This window comes from Oncorhynchus tshawytscha, linkage group LG09, assembly GCF_018296145.1.
Source record: "Oncorhynchus tshawytscha isolate Ot180627B linkage group LG09, Otsh_v2.0, whole genome shotgun sequence".
Taxonomy (NCBI): Eukaryota; Metazoa; Chordata; class Actinopteri; order Salmoniformes; family Salmonidae; genus Oncorhynchus; species Oncorhynchus tshawytscha.
Genome location: NC_056437.1, coordinates 62,203,923 through 62,226,248, shown reverse-complemented (window position 1 = coordinate 62,226,248; position 22,326 = coordinate 62,203,923). Strand labels below are relative to the sequence as shown.

The window sequence follows — 22,326 nt, the reverse complement described above, 5'->3', positions numbered from 1 at the left end:
CAGATTACTGCACCTGTACATAGCCCACCTATAATTTAGCCCAAACAACTACCTCTTTCCCAACTGTATTTAATTTTAATTGATTTATTTATTTTGCTCCTTTTCACCCCATTATTTTTATTTCTACTTTGCACATTCTTCCATTGCAAAACTACCATTCCAGTGTTTTACTTGCTATATTGTATTTACTTTGCCACCATGGCCTTTTTTGCCTTTACCTCCCTTCTCACCTCATTTGCTCACATTGTATATAGACTTGTTTATACTGTATTATTGACTGTATGTTTGTTTTACTCTATGTGTAACTCTGTGTCGTTGTATCTGTCGAACTGCTTTGCTTTATCTTGGCCAGGTCGCAATTGTAAATAGAACTTTTTCTCAACTTGCCTACCTGGTTAAATAAAGGTAAAATAAATAAAATAAATAAAAATATGTGTTATTTCATAGTTGTGATGTCTTCACCATTATTCTACAACGTAGAAAATGTTTTTTTTTTTAAAGAAAAACTCTGGAATGAGTAGGTGTGTCCAAACTTTTGACTGGTATTTGCTTCATTAATTTGATTTCAATTGTGGTGCTTCTATTCCAAGAAAAACAAAAAACCCTCTGGATTTCCGTTAGGATGGAATGGAAAATATGGCATTGTACAACATGACGGTCGGGAGTAGGCTACAGTATTTGGCTATTTAGCTAAAGAGACCAGGGTTCAATTCCCTGATGGGAGGAAGGAGTAGGCTGTCCTTGTAAATAAGAATGTATTCTTAACTGACTTGCCTAGTTAAATAAAGGTTGCAGTAAGAGCATAACATTTCTACACCTAATTGTATAATTGTAGTCTAACCAATACCCAAACAGAGATTCAGTGAAAATAAAAATCTAATTGATTTATCAAGACCATGCTTGTCTCAGAGCAGTGTGAAACAGTGCTAAAATAGTTGTAGGCTATTGCTTCTAACTGCAATATGCTCTTTAAATAAATAAGACCTACACCACTTTAACAGCACATTACTCAACACTAGCGAGACTCATGTCACCTACAGTATATTGAAAAATATGATGTGACTCTCCGCCAACAATTACATATAGAGGATTGGAGGATTCTAAATTAAAACCAAAAGCCGCCTCATGGGCCTCCCAGTGGTGGCCAGCTCGGGTATCGAACCTGCATCTGTTTGCACTGTAGGAGCCACCATCCACTCCGGAGCCCCATCCACAAAGTATCAGAATACAGAAAGGTGTTGGTAAAGGTATTTTGTCCATCATGGGATATTATAATACTGTACATGGTGTCCAGGTCAGGATAACCAAAACATTTCTTAATTAAAGACTATCAGAAAGAATGTTAGTACTTATTTATTGTGATCCAAAGCCATGAATGAGTGAGTCACTCAACTTTATGTAGGTGCCGGGCTATATGACCGTGCCAACAACTTGATAATATATAACGATATTTTGGAGGTTATTTCGTTTTTTTTTAAACGAAAGTGAGCGATTGTAATCTGAATAAAGGCCAAAATAATACTTTCAAAGGCCAAAACATTTATTTCTGATTTTAAAGGGAGAGAAACGCTGGGAAAATTGTGTGCCGCCCTATGGGACTCCCAATCACGATCGGATGTGATTTGCTTTCATCAAGGACAACAACCACCCGAGCCACTGCCTGTTCACCCCGCTATCATCCAGAAGGCGAGGTCAGTACAGGTGCATCAAAGCTGGGACCGAGAGACTGAAAAACAGCTTCTATCTCAAGGCCATCAGACTGTTAAACAGCCACCACTAACATTGAGTGGCTGCTGCCAACACACTGACTCAACTCCAGCCACTTTAATAATGGGAATTGATGGGAAATGATGTAAAATATATCACTAGCCACTTTAAACAATGCTACCTAATATAATGTTTACATACCCTACATTATTCATCTCATATGTATACGTATATACTGTACTCTATATCATCTACTGCATCCTTATGTAATACATGTATCACTAGCCACTTTAACTATGCCACTTTGTTTACATACTCATCTCATATGTATATACTGTACTCGATACCATCTACTGTATCTTGCCTAAGCTGCTCTGTACCATCACTCATTCATATATCTTTATGTACATATTCTTTATCCCCTTACACTGAGTATAAGACAGTAGTTTTTTTTTAAAATTGTTAGTTAGATTACTTGTTGGATTATTACTGCATTGTCGGAACTAGAAGCACAAGCATTTCGCTACACTCGCATTAACATCTGCTAACCATGTGTATGTGACAAATAAAATTTGATTTGATGATTTGATTTGATGTGATACATAATAATACTTAATGTGGAATTATTACTTTTTTCCCCTAGGGGATAAACTGAAATTGCAACCACAATCATGGCCGGTTGTGATACAGCCAACCTAACTTAGAAATACATTTGACGATAGAATTCTCCCCCTACCCTCCTTCCAGGCAAGTCTATTATCCAGCTACCTGCTAAAAGCCATAATGGCGCTGTACAGTCGTGGCCAAAAGTTTTGAAAATGACAGAAATATTCATTTCCATGAAGTCTGCTGCCTCAGTGTCTTTAGATATTTTTGTCAGATGTTACTATGGAATACTGAAGTATAATTACAAGCATTTCACAAGTGTCAAAGGCTTTTATTGACAATTACATAAAGTTGATGCAAAGAGTCAATATTTGCAGTGTGTACCCTTCTTTTTCAAGACCTCTGCAATCCGCCCTGGCATGCTGTCAATTAACTTATGGGCCACATCCTGACTGATGGCAGCCCATTCTTGCATAATCAATGCTTGGAGTTTGTCAGAATTTGTGGGTTTTTGTTTGTCCACCCGCATCTTGAAGATTGACCACAAGTTCTCAATGGGATTAAGGTCTGGGGAGTTTCCTGGCCATGGACCCAAAATATCAATGTTTTGTTCCCTGAGCCACTTAGTTATCACTTTTGCCTCATGGCAAGGTGCTCCATCATGCTGGAAAAGGCATTGTTTGTCATCAAACTGTTCCTGGATGGTTGGGAGAAGATGCTCTCGGAGGATGTGTTGGTACCATTCTTTATTCATTGCTGTGTTCTTAGGCAAAATTGTGAGTGAGCCCACTCCCTTGGCTGAGAAGCAACCCCACACATGAATGATCTCAGGATGCTTTACTGTTGGCATGACACAGGATTGATGGTAGTGCTCACCTTGTCTTCTCCGGACAAGCTTTTTTCCGGATGCCCCAAACAATCGGAAAGGGGATTCATCAGAGAAAATGACTTTATCCCAGTCCTCAGCAGTCCAATACCTGTACCTTTTGCAGAATATCAGTCTGTCCCTGATGTTTTTCCTAGAGAGAAGTGGCTTCTTTGCTGCCCTTCTTGACACCAGGCCATCCTCCAAAAGTCTTCGCCTCAACTGTGTGTGCAGATGCACTCACACCTGCCTGCTGCCATTCCTGAGCAAGCTCTGTACTGGTGGTGCCCTGATCCCGCAGCTGAATCAACTTTAGGAGACGGTAGAAGCCTTCTTCACAACAATTTAACCGCTCTCCTTGAAGTTCTTGATGATCCGATAAATGGTTGATTTATGTGCAATCTTACTGGCAGCAATTTTCCTGTGAAGCCCTTTTGTGCAAATTAATGATGACGGCACATGTTTCCTTGCAGGTAACCATATTTGACAGAGGAAGAACAATGATTACAAACACCCTCCTTTTGAAGCTTCCAGTCTGTTATTCCAACCCATTCAGCATGACAGAGTGATCTCCAGCCTTGTCCTCGTCAACACTTAAGAGAGAATCACTGACATGATGTCAGCTGGTCCTTTTGTGGCAGGGCTGAAATGCAGTGGAAATGTTTTTGGGGGATTCAGTTCATTTACATGGCAAAGAAGGACTTTTCAATTAATCTGATCACTCTTCATAACATTCTTGAGTATATGCAAATTGCCATCATACAAACTGAGGCAGCAGACTTTGTGAAAATTACCTGGGATATGTGGGATGCAAGCGTCCCACCTGGCCAAAAGCCAGTGAAAATGCAGAGCGTCAAATTCAAATAAATTACTATAAAACTCAAGACTTTCATGAAATCACACATGTAAGATACCAAATTAAAGCTACACATGTTGTGAATCCAGCCAACATGTCCGATTTCAAAAAGGCTTTTCGGCGAAAGCAAACGATGCTATAATCTGAGAGTAGCACATCCGTAAACAAAGAGAGAAAACATATTTCAACCCTGCAGGCGTGACACAAAACGCAGAAATAAAAATATAAATCATGCCTTTCCTTTGACAAGCTTCTTCTGTTGGCACTCCAATATGTCCCATAAACATTACAAATGGTCCTTTTGTTCGATTAATTCTGTCGATATATATCCAAAATGTCCATTTATCTGGCGCGTTTGATCCAGAAAAACACTGTTCCAACTTGTGACTACAAAATATCTCAAAAGTTACCTGTAAACTTTGCCAAAACATTTCAAACTACTTTTGTAATACAACTTTAGGTATGTTTTAAAGTAAATAATTGATCAAATTGAAGACGGGATGATCTGTGTTCAATACAGGAAGAAAACAAACTGACGCTACCTTTCTGGTCATGCGCTTCTAACAAACAATACACTTGAAGTGACCCTCGTTTTCAACAGGGCTACTTCTTCATTACACAAAGGAAAAACTTCAACCAATTTCTAAAGACTGGTGACATGCACTGGAAGCGGTAGAAACTGCAAAAAGGTCCCTTAGAATTCTGGATTCCCAATGAAAACTCATTGAAAAGAGAGTGACCTCAATTTTTTTTACATTTTCCTCAGGGTTTCGCCTGCTACATAAGTTCTGTTATACTCACAGACATGATTCAAACAGTTTTAGAAACTTCAGAGTGTTTTCTATCCAAATCTACTCATGATATGTATATCTTATCTTCTGGGAATGAGTAGCAGGCAGTTGAATATGGGCATGCATTTCATACGGACGTGAAAATACTGCCCCCTGTCACCAAGAAGTGAATATTTGTGTCATTCTCAAAACTTTTTGTGAATAATATATCTGTGAGAATATCCAAGGGCTTTTATATAATTCTAAATTAATAATAATAATAATAATAATCGCTTTGTTTAAAAATATATATATATTTTCAAATAACGTAAAACGAGCGTGAAAAAAGCCATTCTTGAACATGTGGTGAGACATTGTTACTAATTTGTAAATAAAGCCAGTTTGTTATTTAGAATCATTTCTTTCTGTTTTTAGAGGGAGAGAAACCAAAAACCTACAGTCATCTCATGGGTCTCCCAGTTAAGGCCAGCACAGGTATTGAACCAGCATCTGTAACAACACAGCTTGTACTGCTATGCAGTGTCTTAAACCATTGCGCCACTCAGGCACTGTATAACATGAGTGGTCGGGAGAGGGCTACAGTACTACAGTAAGAGAAAAATAATCCTAACAAAATAAAATAATACAAATCTTAGTGTAACAACAGTTTTAGTAAGTAATACTGAAGTCGTGCACAATTATCAGTTCCTATTTAGGTTTATGTCGCCCATTCATTGTTAGTTAGAGACACAGTAGGACCCAAAAGCAAAATCAGTCCTCTAACTCCCCCCTTGCGCTGGTCTGGAGCAATGAAGTGGTGACGCAGGGTACCGTACTAAACCACAAATGACCTCAAAGTCGCACAGCATAATCGCAAAACTTTTAGTGGAGCAACCACTGTATGTTAAGCCTATTCCCTATAGTCACCTGGCACTACTTTGTAATGTCTGTACATTTAAATGTTATGTTCCTAATGTGTCCTTTTTTGTATCTCCCTACCAGACTACCACAGCCTTGTTATCCACATCCTATCTTCAAGGCCTTACAAGCCACAACTCCTAAGACATCCTTGGTAACCTTGCCACCGGCCTTACTAGCCCTACAAAATCACCATTCCAAACCCTCCCCACTGTGTGTGTGATACTCCTAAACCTGGATTCCTGTGCAATCTCCTCATTTGCATTCTGACTGATGCTCCATGGTGGCAACAACAGTCCTGAACGTAGATTACTCTGTCATTTTCCTCTGCAGGGTTTTGTTTCTCCCTAACCCTAAAGCCTGTGGCAGTATGGGAGCAGTCCAATCAAAACCAGTCACCGGGTTTCTGGAATGTCAAAAACAACATTATTCTGATGTTGCATAAATGCTAATTATTAGTTAATGTACTCTTATGTTTACAATGAGAAGCAAAACTATCAGCTCCATAAAAAAATATATTTTCATAATTCTCATGCTGAGAAAGTAACACAGGTGTTTAGGTGATATTTGATTAAGGCCAATTCCTTAAAGACAAAAACTAAGGGGCTTTCACACCAAAGTGGTTTTGTGCGGATTTTCTGAACTCCCCCTTAGTTTAGACTGGTGTGAACACTATCGGCACTTGGGAGCGCACTAAACAATGAACCGTGGTTTGCTAAAAAAGGGGGGGGGGGTTTGGTCTGATTCCATTCAGACCATGGTGCGGTTCGCTGCAGGTTTGAACGCAGTCTGGACCAAACACAAGAAAAGAACCAGAGATGGGCAGTATTGCTGGTTTGACTGCCAGCATTTTATGAAATGCACGCAGTACCATAACTTTCTCTGAAACATTGAGTAGCAGTGCATATGATGCAGATTAGGGAGCTATACTGGAGATACAGGTTACTGACTATAGCTTATTCATGTCTCAGAGCGGCTATTACTCTGTTTCCTCACGCATGTTGGAAGACCAAAAAAAGTAATACGAAGTTTGGGACAAGATATGCTTCTTGAGAATCATAGATAGATATTTAAGCATTTTTCTCCAATAAACAAAGGACACGTGGTTTTGTTTAGGCATTTTAGTTAGTTTGACATTTGGCAATGTGAAACCAACTAGCCCAAATGACAAATATACAATGTCACAAATAACTGAACTCTGATTCAAACTATAGCGCAGAACAGTAAATAATTGAGGGGTCATTAAGTTACATAAAACACATCTTGAAAACACAAACCTCATATGTTGTCTGTTCTTCTTCCTGTAGAGAGAGAGAGAGAGCGCTATTTAGATATAGAGGTTCACCCTGGTGTCTTATTTTGCATTTGTTATGTAACATCTATACACATTATGACCACTGAAACATACAGTATCAAACAGTAGAGTACAGTATCTGACAGAACTGGAACAGACCAAGAGTATTTATTTTTATAAAAACGCGTGTTTTCTGACAAACTGCTTGCTTACCTCGGTTTGTTGCTCCTGTGACATGGGCTGTATAAACTGGTTATGGTGCTGGAGAACAGTCTTGAAGAAGTCCAGCACAGTCTGGCAGGGAGCTGGAAGGAGATCAAGGGCTTCATTTATAAAACCCATCAAAAATATTTCATTGTAAATTGTGCGTCTGACAAAAGTCACAGCAACAATGTGATTTACTTAATCTTGACATGAAAAGTAATGTACAACACCACATTGTGTTGGTGCTGTGTCATTATTGTGTAATTATTAGCCACATGTATGCTGAGTCACAGGGTAAAAGCTCAAATCCATTGAGTGTTTTGTCTTGGGCAGCAAATTGAGCACATTGTCTCACTTAAGTTAAGACTGACGTGGTGCTTATTTCGTATCCACATACCAAGTCACCATCTCACATGAATCTGCATAAACTGTAGAAATTGCCATTACTGTGCTCTATTATCCCGAAAGCCCTGGACTGTACCTGGTATGTTGTCCAGCTTGTTGCGCAGCTCTTCATTCTCCTTCTGCAGACACAGCATCTCCTGCTCCAGCTCCCCACAGCGAGGGCAGCAGCTCTCCTCTTCCTCCTCCGGCAGGGTGGACGAGGGGTGGCCATAGGACTCCGAAGGGGCTGGGGAGCTCCAGCCCCCAAGGTTATTGCTGGGTGACACCCTAAACTCGGCCGATGGGACTCGCTCTCCCTCGAGGCCCAGGTCCGGGTGGGGCTGCTGGGGCCCGGTGAACAGGTAGCTCTGGAGGGACTTTGTGAAGATGTGCAGGAATGCGTATGTTTGTTTTTGGCTCCAGTGACTGTGCTGTGCTTCATCATCAGGATCAACGGTGTAGCTCTCCCTGGGCTGTGGCTTGCCCAGGTTGGGGCAGTGACCCACTTGACCCGCGTCTGGCTTTGACTCCCCCCCAGGCCTAGAGAGGCAGCTTTCCTCCTGCTTGATGTGGGAGGTAACGAAGGAGGGCAGAGGATCTTGGGGCTCCACGAACCGGCCACCATTGAGGAGAGTGAGTACACGGCTACACTACTGTGCGAAAGCATCCAAGATGAGACGGTTTTCTAGAAGCAGAGGAGTCAAGACACAATGATACCCAAGGCATTCAATATGACATTCAAGTCAATTAGTATATTTTGGCATCAACTTTTTGAGCACATTTCTACATTTCCGCTGTCCTGAATTACTTGTCCTGATTTTACTTGTCCTGAATTACTTGTCCTGTTTAACTTGGCATTGAATTGATGGATCAAAAAACTAAGATCAGCATCGACTAGATCGGTTGTTTGTCATACTACTGTAGGATTGCTTGAGTTTTATCCCTTTCTCAGGCACCTCTACTTGACTCTCAGATTCTGTATAAAGGTGTCACAGTGCAACATCCTGTTGAAGCCTGTCTGTTTCCGGCCGTGGGGGCATCATTACTAAATGGTTCTGTCAACCATTTGAGCTGTGCTACACTGGTTTCTGCATCGCTGCTCTGGCTTCCTCATCACCCACGTTCTCCCACTCTCTATCTGGCTTTTCCTCTTTCAAATGTTCTACCATATTTTACAAAAGTACAGGGTCCCTCTATTCAATTGCACTCTTGTAAAGGAAGATGAGTCAGACCTCAATGTCTAGGCCTGTACTTGTCTATTTCTTGCCATTGCTGCCTCTGGTTCCTATTTGCGGCTTAAAGGCCTAGTGCAGTCAAAAACATATCTTTTTTTCTGTGTTTTATATATATTTCCACACTATGCGGTTGGAATTAGTTGATAGACCAATAAGAAAGTTCCAAACCTCTATGCCAATAACAGTTAGTTTTCAATTTTCTCCTCTCCCCTCAGACCACTCCCTGACAGTCCTAGAGAAATTGTTGCTTGACAAAATTGGTCTTGCTAAGAAGATATTTGTTGTTTCTTTTTTATTTGAAAATACTCGGGCCATACTTGAGAACATAAGCAAGCATTGAAAGTCCAATGGGTTCTCATGCACAAAATGCCAATGAAAAGCGTAGATTAAAATTCATGTGAGAGAACGCTAAATTGTAGCTGGTCTCATCAGATAACATGGCACACGTGAGCCCTATGCTAACCTCAACAGATGGTACTGATTATATCCAGGCACAACTTCTTCATTGGCCTATAAAAGATCTTCGACTTTATATCTGCCAACCAATGGCATTTCTTAAAATAGGTCAATCCCAAGGATTTTTGTTTATTAGCTTCACACGCATCCATGTGCTTTTATGGGGAAAAATAAGTTTATTGTATATTGTAAAAAAAAAGAAAAGAAAAGGAGGACCTTATAGATTTGGCAAATAGCAGTCATGTAGACTATCATTGTCAACCTGCTAAAGCAGATGACTCACAGCTGATACTGCACTTTAACCTTTTAACACTAACCTTTTTTTTTCTTCTTTTTTTTGGTTGCCTACCTCCCTTATCTCACCTCATTTGCTCACATTGTATATAGACTTATTTTTCTACTGTATTATTGACTGTATGTTTGTTTTACTCCATGTGTAATTCTGTGATGTTGTATGTGTCGAACTGCTTTGCTTTATCTTGGCCAGGTCGCAATTGTAAATGAGAACTTGTTCTCAACTAGCCTACCTGGTTAAATAAAGGTGAAAAATAAATACAAATAAAACGTGGGTTCAAGTCTACCTGGCTACCCGGACCCCCCCATATATGCACATATATGCATAGTCACTTTAACCATACCTACATGTACATACTACCTCAATTAGCCCAACTCAATTAGCCCAAATTTTTACTTGGATTAAATGTCAGGAATTGTGAAAAACTGAGTTTAAATGTATTTGGCTAAGGTAAACTTCCGACTTCAACTGTAAATCAACATTTCAAAGGGGGGGATTCAAACCCTTCCACAATATGTGACCATTACGTGTACTAATCACTTTAAACAGAGATCATTTTGCCCAGTCAGTCAAATGATCATCAGAACATGCTGTTCGACTTCTGTATGTTAAGGACACTTCCCTTGATGAACAAGTTTTGGAACACTCCCAACTACCTCAACGACTTTAAATGGCTGATGCACTTGTGCCAGGATATAATCAGTGCTTACTGTTGAAGTTAGAATAGGGCTAACTTGTGCCATGTTATCCCATGGGACGAGCTACAATTTAGCGTTCGGTCACATGCAAGTAAATCGATGCTTTCCATTGGCTGATACGCATTTTGTGCGTGAGAACCCATTTCACTTTAAATGCATGCTTATGTTTGTAAGTATGACCCAAGTCTCTGTAAGGTATATTTGTTACCCAGAAGTGATTTGACAGAGATAAAATGGCTACATTGTGCCTTTAATAGACCAATAAGAAAGAGCGTTCCAAACCTCTCTGCCAACAACAGCTAGATGTCAATTTTCCCCTCCCCACTCCCAGACCGTCCTCGCAAAACTATTGCTAGAGAAATTGCTCTTGCTAAGAAGCTATTTTTATTTCTTTTTCACCATTTTAATTGAAAGCAATCACTTAATTGTTACCCAGAAATGATTTGATATTGAGATAAAAACGGCTACATTGGACCTTTTTAGTGTTGGGTTGCTGTTGAGAACTTTTGACAAATGCATTTGATTTTATGTAAGCTGATGTCCTCCCCCTCCTCCTCCTGAGGTTTGTAAGAATATTTTAAAGATAAGCACAATGCAGAGGACGAGAGGACTAGAATAAATGATCAATGGAAATAGTGTTTTTTCTGTAATATCAATGGGTCAGAGACATGGGAGGAATTTCAGTCCGGGACTCATAGCTACATGGCAAGTTCTCATTGGACCAAATTGTTTATGCATTGAATCTGAAATAGGATACTTGTTATTTGGCTATTGGTCCAGTTTTATTGCAAGGAATTATAATTGGTCATCCACAGGCTAGGGCTGGGTTACAAAACTACATCCTGTCCCTTTGTTCTGTGGAGAGAATCACTGAGGACAGGGGAGCATGAACATCTACCTCACCGCATGATGTGTTATCTTTGAATTTACCTATTTTCCTCCCCCTGATTTGCTTTGGGGTCTGTGTTATTGAAGAATAACATCAACTGCTAACATTTGGTGCCGTGACCTGGGTAAATTGGTCTGAACAACAACAAGAAAAAACAAATCAAATCTGTTGATCCAGAAGGAAGAGAGAAGGCTGAGCGCAAACCACTTTGGGAGTCAACTCTTAATCTCCTAATTGATGGCAGAAGTGCTGGGTGAGTGTAGACCCAATATCATTTTAAAAGAACCAAATCAGGGTAAAATTTGTGCATGCAATGAGTGATATGTATCTGTGATGTATAAGGTTCAAGTCCATTGTTCTCTATTATAGGGATTTAAGTCCTCTATTAAAAGGTTAGAGTCCTTTCTTTTTGTGAAACCTTCTTGTTGCATAGAAGGGAGTTGCTAATTGAGTAGCAATCTTTACACGTGTGGTTAATGTATGCCTTCAACAAGCTTTTTGAAGTGAACATACATTTTTATTGGTAACCAGGCTCTACATAAACAATTGTGTTCTAGAAGAGGTTTGAGTCCTCAAAAGGGATATATTTTGGGGTTAAATAAATATATAAACATGGATATATAATATACAACTTTTTAGTTAATATAATGCCATTGTTAAGTGGGAAAACCACTCTGGGAAAGGGTGGAACAGCTCCTCTGGTTGTGAGCATGAAAGATATTTTAAATTCACTGTCTAGTGATATGAAGAACCATTTCAAAGTATAGGCAAGGGATAATAAAGAAATATTGTCATTGTTGACAAAGATGGAATATGGAATCTGTCTGTCTTTTTGTATAAAAAGCTTGGGGAAAAATACAGAGAATGTCTAATTCCTTGACAAAGACTCTGTGTCTTTAACTGTTTTAGCCGAAGTAAGAAAATGGGATGAGAAATTATCTCTAGAGAATAAAAGGTAGTAAAGACAAACCTTCAGTGACAGTAATAACACATACAGTGGGGCAAAAAACTATTTAGTCAGCCATCAATTGTGCACGTTCTCCCACTTAAAGATGAGAGAGGCCTGTAATTTTCATCATAGGTTCACTTCAACTATGACAGACAAAATGAGAAGAAAAAAATCCAGAAAATCACATTGTAGGATTTTTAATGAATTTATTTGCAAATTATGGTGGATTATGGTGGTCAATAACAAAAGTTTATCTCAATACTTTGTTAGATACCCTTTGTTGGCAGCGACAGATGTAAGTCTTCACAAGGTTTTCACACACTGTTGCTGGTATTTTGGCCCATTCCTCCATGCAGATCTCCTCTAGAACAGTGATGTTTCGGGGCTGTTGCAGGGCAACACGGACTTTCACTCCCTCCAAAGATTTTCTATGGGCTTGAGATCTGGAGACTGGCTTAGGCCACTCCAGGACCTTGAAATGCTTCTTACGAAACTCTGTTCCGAAAGCACTAGACGACCAGTTCTTATAGCCTTTAGCCGTACCCTTATCCTACTCCTCCTCTGTTCCTCTGGTGATGTAGAGGTTAACCCAGGCCCTGCAGCTGCTAGCTCTACTCCCATTCCCCAGGCGCTCTAATTTGTTGACTTCTGTAACCGTAAAAGTCTTGGTTTCATGCACGGTAACATTAGAAGCCTCCTCCCTAAATTTGTTATATTCACTGCTTTTAACATACTCCGCCAACCCGGATGTCCTAGCCGTGTCTGAATCCTGGCTTAGGAAGGCCACCAAAAATCCTGAAATTTCCATCCATTAACTATAACATTTTCTGACAAGATAGAACTGCCAAATGGGCCGGAGTTAGCCTGCAGAGTCCTGTCATACTATTCAGATCTGTGCCCAAACAATTCGAGCTTCTACTTTTAAAAATCCACCTTACCAGAAACAAGTCTCTCACCGTTGCCACCAGCTGTGCCCTAGACACCATATGTGAATTGATTGCACCCTATCAATCTTCAGAATTCGTACTGTTAGGTGACCTAAACTGGGACATGCTTAACACCCCGGCCGTCCTACAATCTAAGCTAGATGCCCTCAATCTCACACATATTATCAAGGAATCTACAATGTACAACCCTAAATCCGTAACATTGGGCACCCTCTTAGATATCATCCTGACCAACTTGCTCTCTAAATACACCTCTGCTGTCTTCAACCAGGATCTCAGTGATCATTGCCTCATTGCCTGCGTAAAGGGTCCGCATTCAAATGCTCCATAAAACACTTCAGCAAGCAGGCCTTTCTAATCGACCTGCACGGGTACCCTGGAAGGATATTGACCTCATCCCATCAGTAGAGGATGCCTGGTTGCTCTTTAAAAGAAATTTCCTCACCATCTTAAATAAGCATGCCCCATTCAAAAAATGTTGAACTAAGAACAGATATAGCCCTTGGTTCACCCCAGACATGACTGCCCTTGAAGAGCACTGAAACACCCTGTGGCGTTCTGCATTAGAGTGGCAGGTAGCCTAGTGGTTAGAGAGTTGGATTTGTAACCGAAAGTTTGCAAGATCGAATCCTGAGATGACGAGGTAAAAAACTGTTGTTCCGTCCCTGAACAAGGCAGGGACAGGGACTGTTCCTAGGCTGTCATTGAAAATAAGAATGTTTTTTAACTGACTTGCCTAGTTAAATAAATAAATAAGCATTGAATAGCCATTGCGATATGCAACTTTTCAGGGAAGTCAGGAACCAATATACTCAGTCAGTTAGGAAAGCTAAGGTTAGCTTTTTCAAACAGAAATTTGCATCCTGTAGCACTAATTCCAAAAGGTTTTGGGACACTGTAAAGTCCATGGAGAATAAGAGCACCTCCTCCCAGCTGCCTACTGCACCGAGGATAGGAAACATTGTAACCACCGATATATCTAAGATAATCAATCATTTCAATAAGCAATTTTCTATGGCTGGCCATGCCTTCCACTTGGCTACCCCTACCCGGGCCAACACCTCAGCACCCCCTGCAGCAACTTGCCCAAGCCCCCCGCTTCTCCTACACCCAAATCTAGACAGCTGATGTTCTGAAAGAGCTGCAATCTGGATCCCTACAAATCAGCTGGGCTAGACAATCTGGACCCTCTCTTTCTAAAATTATCTGCCGAAATTGGTGAAACCCTACTAGCCTATTCAACCTCTCTTTTGTATTGTCTGAGATCCCCAAAGATTGGAAAGCTGCCAGTCATCCCCCTCTTCAAAGGGGGAGACACTCTAGACCCAAACTGTTATAGACCTATATCCATCCTGCCCTGCCTTTCTAAAATCTTTATATAGCCCTATATACTACCCACCACTGCGAACTGTATGCTCTCGTCGTCGCCAAACCCACTGGCTCCAGGTCATCTAAGTCTATGCTAGGTAAAGCCCCGCCTCATCTCAGCTCAGTGGTCACCATAGCAACACCCACCCGTAGCACTCGCTCCAGCAGGTATATTTCACTGGTCATCCCCAAAGCCAACACTTCCTTTGTCCACCTTTCCTTCCACTTCTCTGCTGCCAATGACTGGAATGAATTGCAAAAATCACTGAAGCTGGAGTCTTATTTCCCCCTCTAAATTTAAGCATCAGCTGTCAGAGCAGCTTACAAATTACTGTACCTGTACACAGCCAATCTGTAAATATCACACCCAACTACCTCGTCCCTATATTGTTACTTATCCACTTGCTCTTTTGCACCCCATTATCTCTACTTGCACATCATCATCTGCACATCAATCACTCCAGTGTTAATGCTAAATTGTAATTATTTCACCTCTATTGTCTTACATCCCTACTATTCTACATTTGCACACACTGTACATTTTTCTATTGTGTTATTGACTGTACATTTGTTTGTGTAACTCTGCATTGTTTTGGTCGCACTGCTTTGCTTTATCTTGGCCAGGTTGCAGTTGTAAATGAGAACTTGTTCTCAACTGGCCTACCTGGTTAAATAAAAGTTTAAAAAATTAACTATAGGGGATTTGGTGCCATTTGGGATGCAGATCAAGGTTCCTATCAGGGTTGGGGTCAATTCCATTTTAATTGCATTCAGTTCAGGAAGTACACTGAAATTCACTGTTTTGGAATTAGGTTTACTTTCTGAATCGACTGGAATGAAAATGACCCTTACCCTGGTTCCTATAGAAATATATAATTTGGTATTTTCTATGCCTACTCTTTATTTGAGAAACCAGTCTGCCTGCTTTTGCTCAAAAGCAGTGGCAATCTTTACTAATGACATGCCAATGGCCTATGGCCAATGACTCAACACTATACACGTCAACTACCACAGCGACTGAAATGACTGCAACACTTAACAATGAGCTGCAGTGATTTTCAGAATAATGGGTGGCAAGGAATTAGTCCTAAATATTTCTAAAACTAAAAGCATTGTATTTGGGACAATTCATTCGTCAACTAAATCTTGTAATGAATAATGTGGAAATTGAGCAAGTTAAGGTGACTAAACTGCTTGGAGTAACCCTGGATTGAAACTGTCACGGTCAAACATATTGATACAACTAGGGATGCACGATATATCGGTGAACATATATGAATTGGACGATATTCGCTAAAAATGCCAACATCGGTATAGGTCAATTTGCAAAACCAATGTCAAAGCTGAAGTGTATACCTATTTAACGTAGGTATATGATGTAATGACGCCACGTAAAATTTGTCGCTACACGTGCACACAGCATTAATAACTTGCCCACAATGTCTGCTGTGTGGATCGAGCAGTCAACAATTCGAGCAGTCATTTGAAACAGTAAGAATTTCAGAGAACTCAAAAGCGAAATCCATTAAAGCCAAGATAATGGAATTCATTGCCCTTGACAATCAACCGTTCTCTGTCGTGGGTGATGTTGGCTGTCGCCGACTGGTCGAGCACTGGTACACACTACCAAGTGTGCTATTTTTCAGTTGCCCTACCGGAGTTACAGTTAGATTCACGACATGCATACTTTGGAACGCCGTTTGGGTCTTTGCGTGTCTAAAAAGATACAGTAGCACTGTCAAAGATGTACAAAAAAGTCTGCAAACACCGGCCATGAACGATGTGTTTTCAATACCGCGTTGGTAATAAACCATAATTTGTTCAACCACAACTTCTTGGGTAGCTAGCTTTAGCTTGGTACCTAGCTAGCACCAATACAACCTGCCTGAAAACAATGACTAGTAGAAACTGCAGTTCTTTTCATTATTCTTAGCAATGATTTAGGAATCCTTGTGAGTAAGTATTAGCTGGGTTGCCACTTGTTGCTCGCCTATTGAAATTGAACATCATTTCATGAAAATAAATAGCTAACCAGCTACTTAACCCTGTTGCCCAAAGCTAACGTTATAAGCAGCCAGCTAGCTTCATCTGGCTAGTGAGCCGTAACCGGATCAGGTTCTGTGTTGTGAAGCTAGCCACAATAATGATTAGGCACAATAGTGGAATTTGCGGTTTGCCTTCAAAATAAAAGTATGTCATTGACTGATGCAAATGAATACAAATAGTAGAATTATGCCATACTTTTAATTTGAAGGCTGACTGCAAAGTTCACTGTTGTGGCTAAACCTTATTGTGGCCTAGCTTCACATAGATGGGTCCGACCACCATTAACAAAATAAGAACTGTCTTACAAATGAGGGTTATTTTAGATGATGACACCTATATATATAGCTATGTAGTTAGCTAACTACCTTTAGCTACTGAAACAGATTATGTCGTTTTGCTATGTTTTTGGGGAAGAACACTGTTTGCATCCATGAGCTAGCTAGCTTTAAAAAAAATGACCAGCACTGTAGGTGCGTGAGACAACTTTACCAGCATCGTAGCATACGTATCGATGAATCATTGTGACATATGAAATACGAGTGATAGTGTTAATCAATGTGTAATAACTACGTAAAAAATGTTTTATTTTAATTTTATTTTTTATTATTCATAATACAAAAATCAACTTACATTGCTACATCAAACAAGTCTAGCATACCAAACACAGGTATTAACAATGCTCAAACATACAAAAATATAAATAAAATACAAAAAAGAAACAATTTAAGTGCAATTATATTCACTCTGAAAATATTTTATTATAATGATTCATGAAGATGTTATTCTTTTTGTTATTCACTAGGGTTAGTGTTTTAATAAAATAATTCAATCAGAAAAATTGGTAATTTTGGTATAGAATTTTGAAATTTTTGTTTGTGTATAAAGTATTTGGCAACAAGAATAAAAAAATGAACAATCATTTCAGTGGTTTTGTTATCATTGCAATAGTAACATATTATATTTTTTATGTTAAAGTTATAGGCAGTGTTCATAATGGTAAATTAAGTACTTTGCAAGGTTTTCCTAAATTCGGACACAAATTTACATTCAAAGAACAAGTGAGACAGATTCTCACCTTCTTTTTCACAGAAAACGCAGATATCATCAATAGCCACAAATTTGGACATCATAGAATGACATGGATATATCTTATGCAAAATGTTGAAGTGCACTTCCTTAACTTTGTTTGGTATACAGTATTCGTAAGGCCTTAACCATGCATTTTTCCAGACAATGTCAGGAATAAGCATGTTCCAGAAAAACTTTCCTCTCGGTGTAAGTTGGTTTTGTGAATGAAGAATTTGTCTTATATATTTATTACAACAAGATTTCTCAAGTAAGCCCACGCCTTCCAATCTGAGTTCTGGATACTTTGTGATCATTCCCAAAATTAAGATGACTTTTCATAAGTGTAGTTAGACTACTGGGAACGGCTTTGATCACAAAAATAAACTCTCTGAAAGGTATTGGAAACTCTTTCAATGTTATAAATTGTTCATATGTGAGAATATTACCCGTTTTGTTGAAAATATCAAGGAAAAATATCAAGGACAAAGTCAATATTCCTCTCATGCTCTCATCCTCTCTGGGGTAGAACAATGACTTATTCCTTACAGTTATGTCTGAATTATTCCACAAAAGAGCTTTATGAGGGGAAAAATTGTGCAGGAAACATATTTTCCAGGCCAGTAAAGCTTGTTGGTGAAACTTAGCCAATTTAGCAGGTAATCTTTCAGGAATATAATTACATTTCAGTAAAAATTGAAGACCTCCCAATTTATTAAACACATTATTTGGAATGAAATACCATATTGAATCAGTATTGAGTAAACATTTTTTCAACCAGTTTATCTTGAAAGTCTTTGTCAACAAAGTCCAACACTTCTAGACCGCCTTCAGCTCTTTGGTTAGAAAGGACATATTTATGTAAAAAATGTATGACCACGTAAAATTATTACGTGATGTGCCGTCATATTCAGGTCCTAATTGGTCAACAAGCTTAATTGACACATCAAATGTTATTTGATACATCAAATAGTGTTAAATATTTTTTGACACACAAAGACCCAAACGCCGTTCCATAGCAAAGACCCAAACGTTCTATAGAAGTCCCGATTGAAAATGAAACGACTGAACAAATGAACAACGAAACAGCACAGCAAGTACAGTTGATGTCGGAAGTTTACATACACTTAGGTTGGAGTCATTAAAACTCATTTTCAACTACTCCACCAATTTCTTGTTAACAAACTATAGTTTTGGCAAGTTGGTTAAGACATCTACTTTGTGCATGACACAAGTCATTTTTCCAACAATTGTTACAGACAGATTATGTCACTTATTTCACTGTATCACAATTCAATTCATTATATTTCACAATTTACACAATTTTAGTAAATTCGAGGTGTACCTGTGGATGTATTTCAAGGCCTACCTTCAAACTCAGTTCCTCTTTGCATGACATCATGGGAAAATCAAAAGAAATCAGCCAAGACCTCAGAAAAATAATTGTAGACCTCCACAAGTCTGGTTCATCCTTGGGAGCAATTTCCAAATGCCTGAAGGTACCACGTTCATCTGTACAAACAATAGTACGCAAGTATAAACACCATGGGACCACACAGCCATCATGCCGCTCAGGAAGGAGACGTGTTCTGTCTCCTAGAGATGAATGTACTTTTGTGCGAAAAGTGCAAATCAATCCCAGAACAACAGCAAAGGACCTTGTGAAGATGCTGGATAAAACAGGTACAAAAATATCTATATCCACAGTAAAATGAGTCCTACATCGACATAACCTGAAAGGCCACTCAGCAAGGAAGAAGCCACTGCTCCAAAACCGCCATAAAAAAGCCAGACTACGGTTTGCAACTGCACATGGGTACAAAGATCGCACTTTCTGAAGACATGTCCTCTGGTCTGATGAAAAAAAAAATAGAACTGTTTGGTCGTAATGACCATTGTTGTGTTTGGAGGAAAATGGGGGACCGTGAAGCACGGGGGTGGCAGCATGATGTTGTGGGGGTGCTTTGCTGCAGGAAGGACTGGTGCACTTCACAAAATAGATGGCATCATGAGGTAGGAAAATTAAGTGGATATATTGAAGCAACATCTTAAGACATCCGTTAAAGCTTGGTCGCAAACGGGTCTTCCAAATGGACAATGACCCCAAGCACACTTCCAAAGTTGTAGCAAAATGGTTTAAGGACAACAAAGTCCAGCCCTGACCTCAATCCTATTGAAAATGTGTGGGCAAAACTGAAAAAGCGTGTGCGAGCAAGGAGGCCTACAAACCAGACTCAGTTACACCAGCTTTGTCAGGAGGAAGTGGCCAAAATTCACCCAACTAATTGTGGGAAGCTTGTGGAAGGCTACCCAAAACGTTTGACCCAAGTTAAAGAATTTAAAGGCAATGCTACCAAATACTAATTGAGTGTATGTAAACTTCTGACCCACTGGGAATGTGATGAAAGAAATAAAAGCTGAAATAAATCATTCTCTCTACCATTATTCTGACATTTCACATTCTTAAAATGAAGTGGTGATCCTGACTAACCTAAGACAGGGAATTTTTAATAGGATTAAATGTCAGGAATTGTGAAACTGTGTTTAAATGTATTTGGCTAAGGTGTATGTAAACTTCCGACTTCAACTGTAAGTGAAAGAAATAGGTTATGATTATGTTTTACTGGTAATGGGGACATACGTAATAGAGGTCGACCGATTAATCGGAATGGCCGATTAATTAGGGCCGATTTCAAGTTTTCAGAACAATCGGAAATCTGTATTTTTGGACACCGATTTGGCCGATTAATTATTTTTTTTTTAAGTACACCTTTATTTAATCTTTATTTAACTAGGCAAGTCAGTTAACACATTCTTATTTTCAATGACGACTGCCTCGTTCAGGGACAGAACGACAGATTCTCACCTTGTCAGCTCGGGGGATCCAATATTGCAACCTTACAGTTAACTAGTCCAACGCTATAAATTACCTGCCTCTCGTTGCACTCCACAAGGACTGCCTGTTATGCGAATGCAGTAAGACAAGGTAAGTTGCTAGCTAGCATTAAACTTATAAAAACCAATCAATCATAATCACTAGTTAACTACACATGGTTGATATTACTAGTTTATCTAGCGTGTCCTGCGTTGCATATAATCTGACTGAGCATTCAATCATACAAGTATCTGACTGAGCGGTGGTAGGCAGCAGCAGGCTCGTAAGCATTCATTCAAACAGCACTTTCGTGCGTTTTGCCAGCAGCTCTTCGTTGTGCGTCAAGCATTGCGCTGTTTATGACTTCAAGCCTATCAACTCCCAAGATGAGGCTGGTGTAACCGATGTGAAATGGCTAGCTAGTTAGCGGGGTGCGCGTTAATAGCGTTTCAAACGTCACTCGCTCTGAGACTTGGAATGGTTGTTTCCCTTGCTCTGCATGGGTAACGCTTCTTCGAGGGTGGCTGTTGTCGTTGTGTTCCTGGTTCGAGCCCAGGGAGCAGCGAGGAGAGGAACGGAAGCTATACTGTTACACTGGCAATACTAAAGTGCCTATAAGAACATCCAATAGTCAAAGGTTAATGAAATACAAATGGTATAGAGTGAAATAGTCCTATAATTCCTATAATAACTACAACCTAAAACTTCTTACCTGGGAATATTGAAGACTCATGTTGAAAGGAACCACCAGCTTTCATATGTTCTCATGTTCTGAGCAAGGAACTTAAACGTTAGCTTTCTTACATGGCACATATTGCACTTTTACTTTCTTCTTCAACACTGTTTTTGCATTATTTAAACCAAATTGAACATGTTTCATTATTTATTTGAGGCTAAATTGATTTTATTGATGTATTATATTAAGTTAAAATAAGTGTTCATTCAGTATTGTTGTAATTGTCATTATTACAAATACATTTTTAAAAATGGCCGATTAATCGGCATCGGCTTTTTTCTTCTTTTTTTAATCCTCCAAAAATCGGTATCGGCGTTGAAAAATCATAATCGGTTGACCTCTAATACCTGAATGCAAACAAGATAACTTTTTGGTGTGTGTGTTTAACCTTTATTTAACCAGGCAAGTCAGTTAAGAACAAATTCTTATTTACAATGACGGCCTATCCTGGCCAAACCCGGACCACGCCGGGCCAATTGTGTGCCACCCTATGGGACTCCCAAACACGGCCAGATGAAATACAGCCTGGATTTGATCCAGAGACTGTAGGGACGTCTTTTGCACTGAAATTCAGTGCCTCTAATTGAATTGTATTTGAATGTTTAAAAGGCAACTTAAATCTTAAATTTCGGTTTTCGGTATCGCTTTTTTTTGCAAGGAAAATATCGCTATCGGCCCAAAATGTCATATCGGAGCATCACTAGACACAACAGTAGCTATAAGATGGGGAGAAGTCTGTCCATAATAAAGTGCAGCTCTGCCTTCACATCACTATCAACAAGGTAGGTCCTACAAGGCCTAGTTTTGTAGCACCTGGACTACTGTTCAGTCGTATGGTCAGGTGCCACAAAGCGGGACATGCAATTGGCTCAGAACAGGGCCAGCCGGATGTACACAGAGCTCTAACAATGCATGTCAATCTCTCCTGCCTCAAAGCAGAGGAGAGATTGACTTCATCAATACTTGTATTTATGAGAGGTATTGACATGTTGAATGCACCGAGCTGTCTGTTTGAACTAATGGCACACAACTCGGACACCCATGCATACCCCACAAGAAATGGCACCAGAGGTCAATTCACATTCCCTAAGTCCAGAACAGACTATGGGAGGAGCACAGTACTACATAGAGCCATGACTACATGGAACTCCTGGCCATGCTGC

At 39.7% G+C, this 22,326-nt stretch overlaps 1 protein-coding gene across 1 annotated transcript in view; it reads right to left on the bottom strand.

The window, feature by feature from the left end:
• Positions 1–17,614, bottom strand: part of LOC112246396 (BEN domain-containing protein 4-like) — a 32,440-nt gene extending 14,826 nt beyond the window's left edge. The window contains 3 exon segments of the mRNA XM_042327862.1: positions 7,230–7,321; positions 7,702–8,289; positions 17,563–17,614. Coding sequence (XP_042183796.1) covers positions 7,230–7,321; positions 7,702–8,289; positions 17,563–17,614 — 732 coding nt within the window.
• Between the last annotated feature and the right edge of the window lie 4,712 nt (positions 17,615–22,326).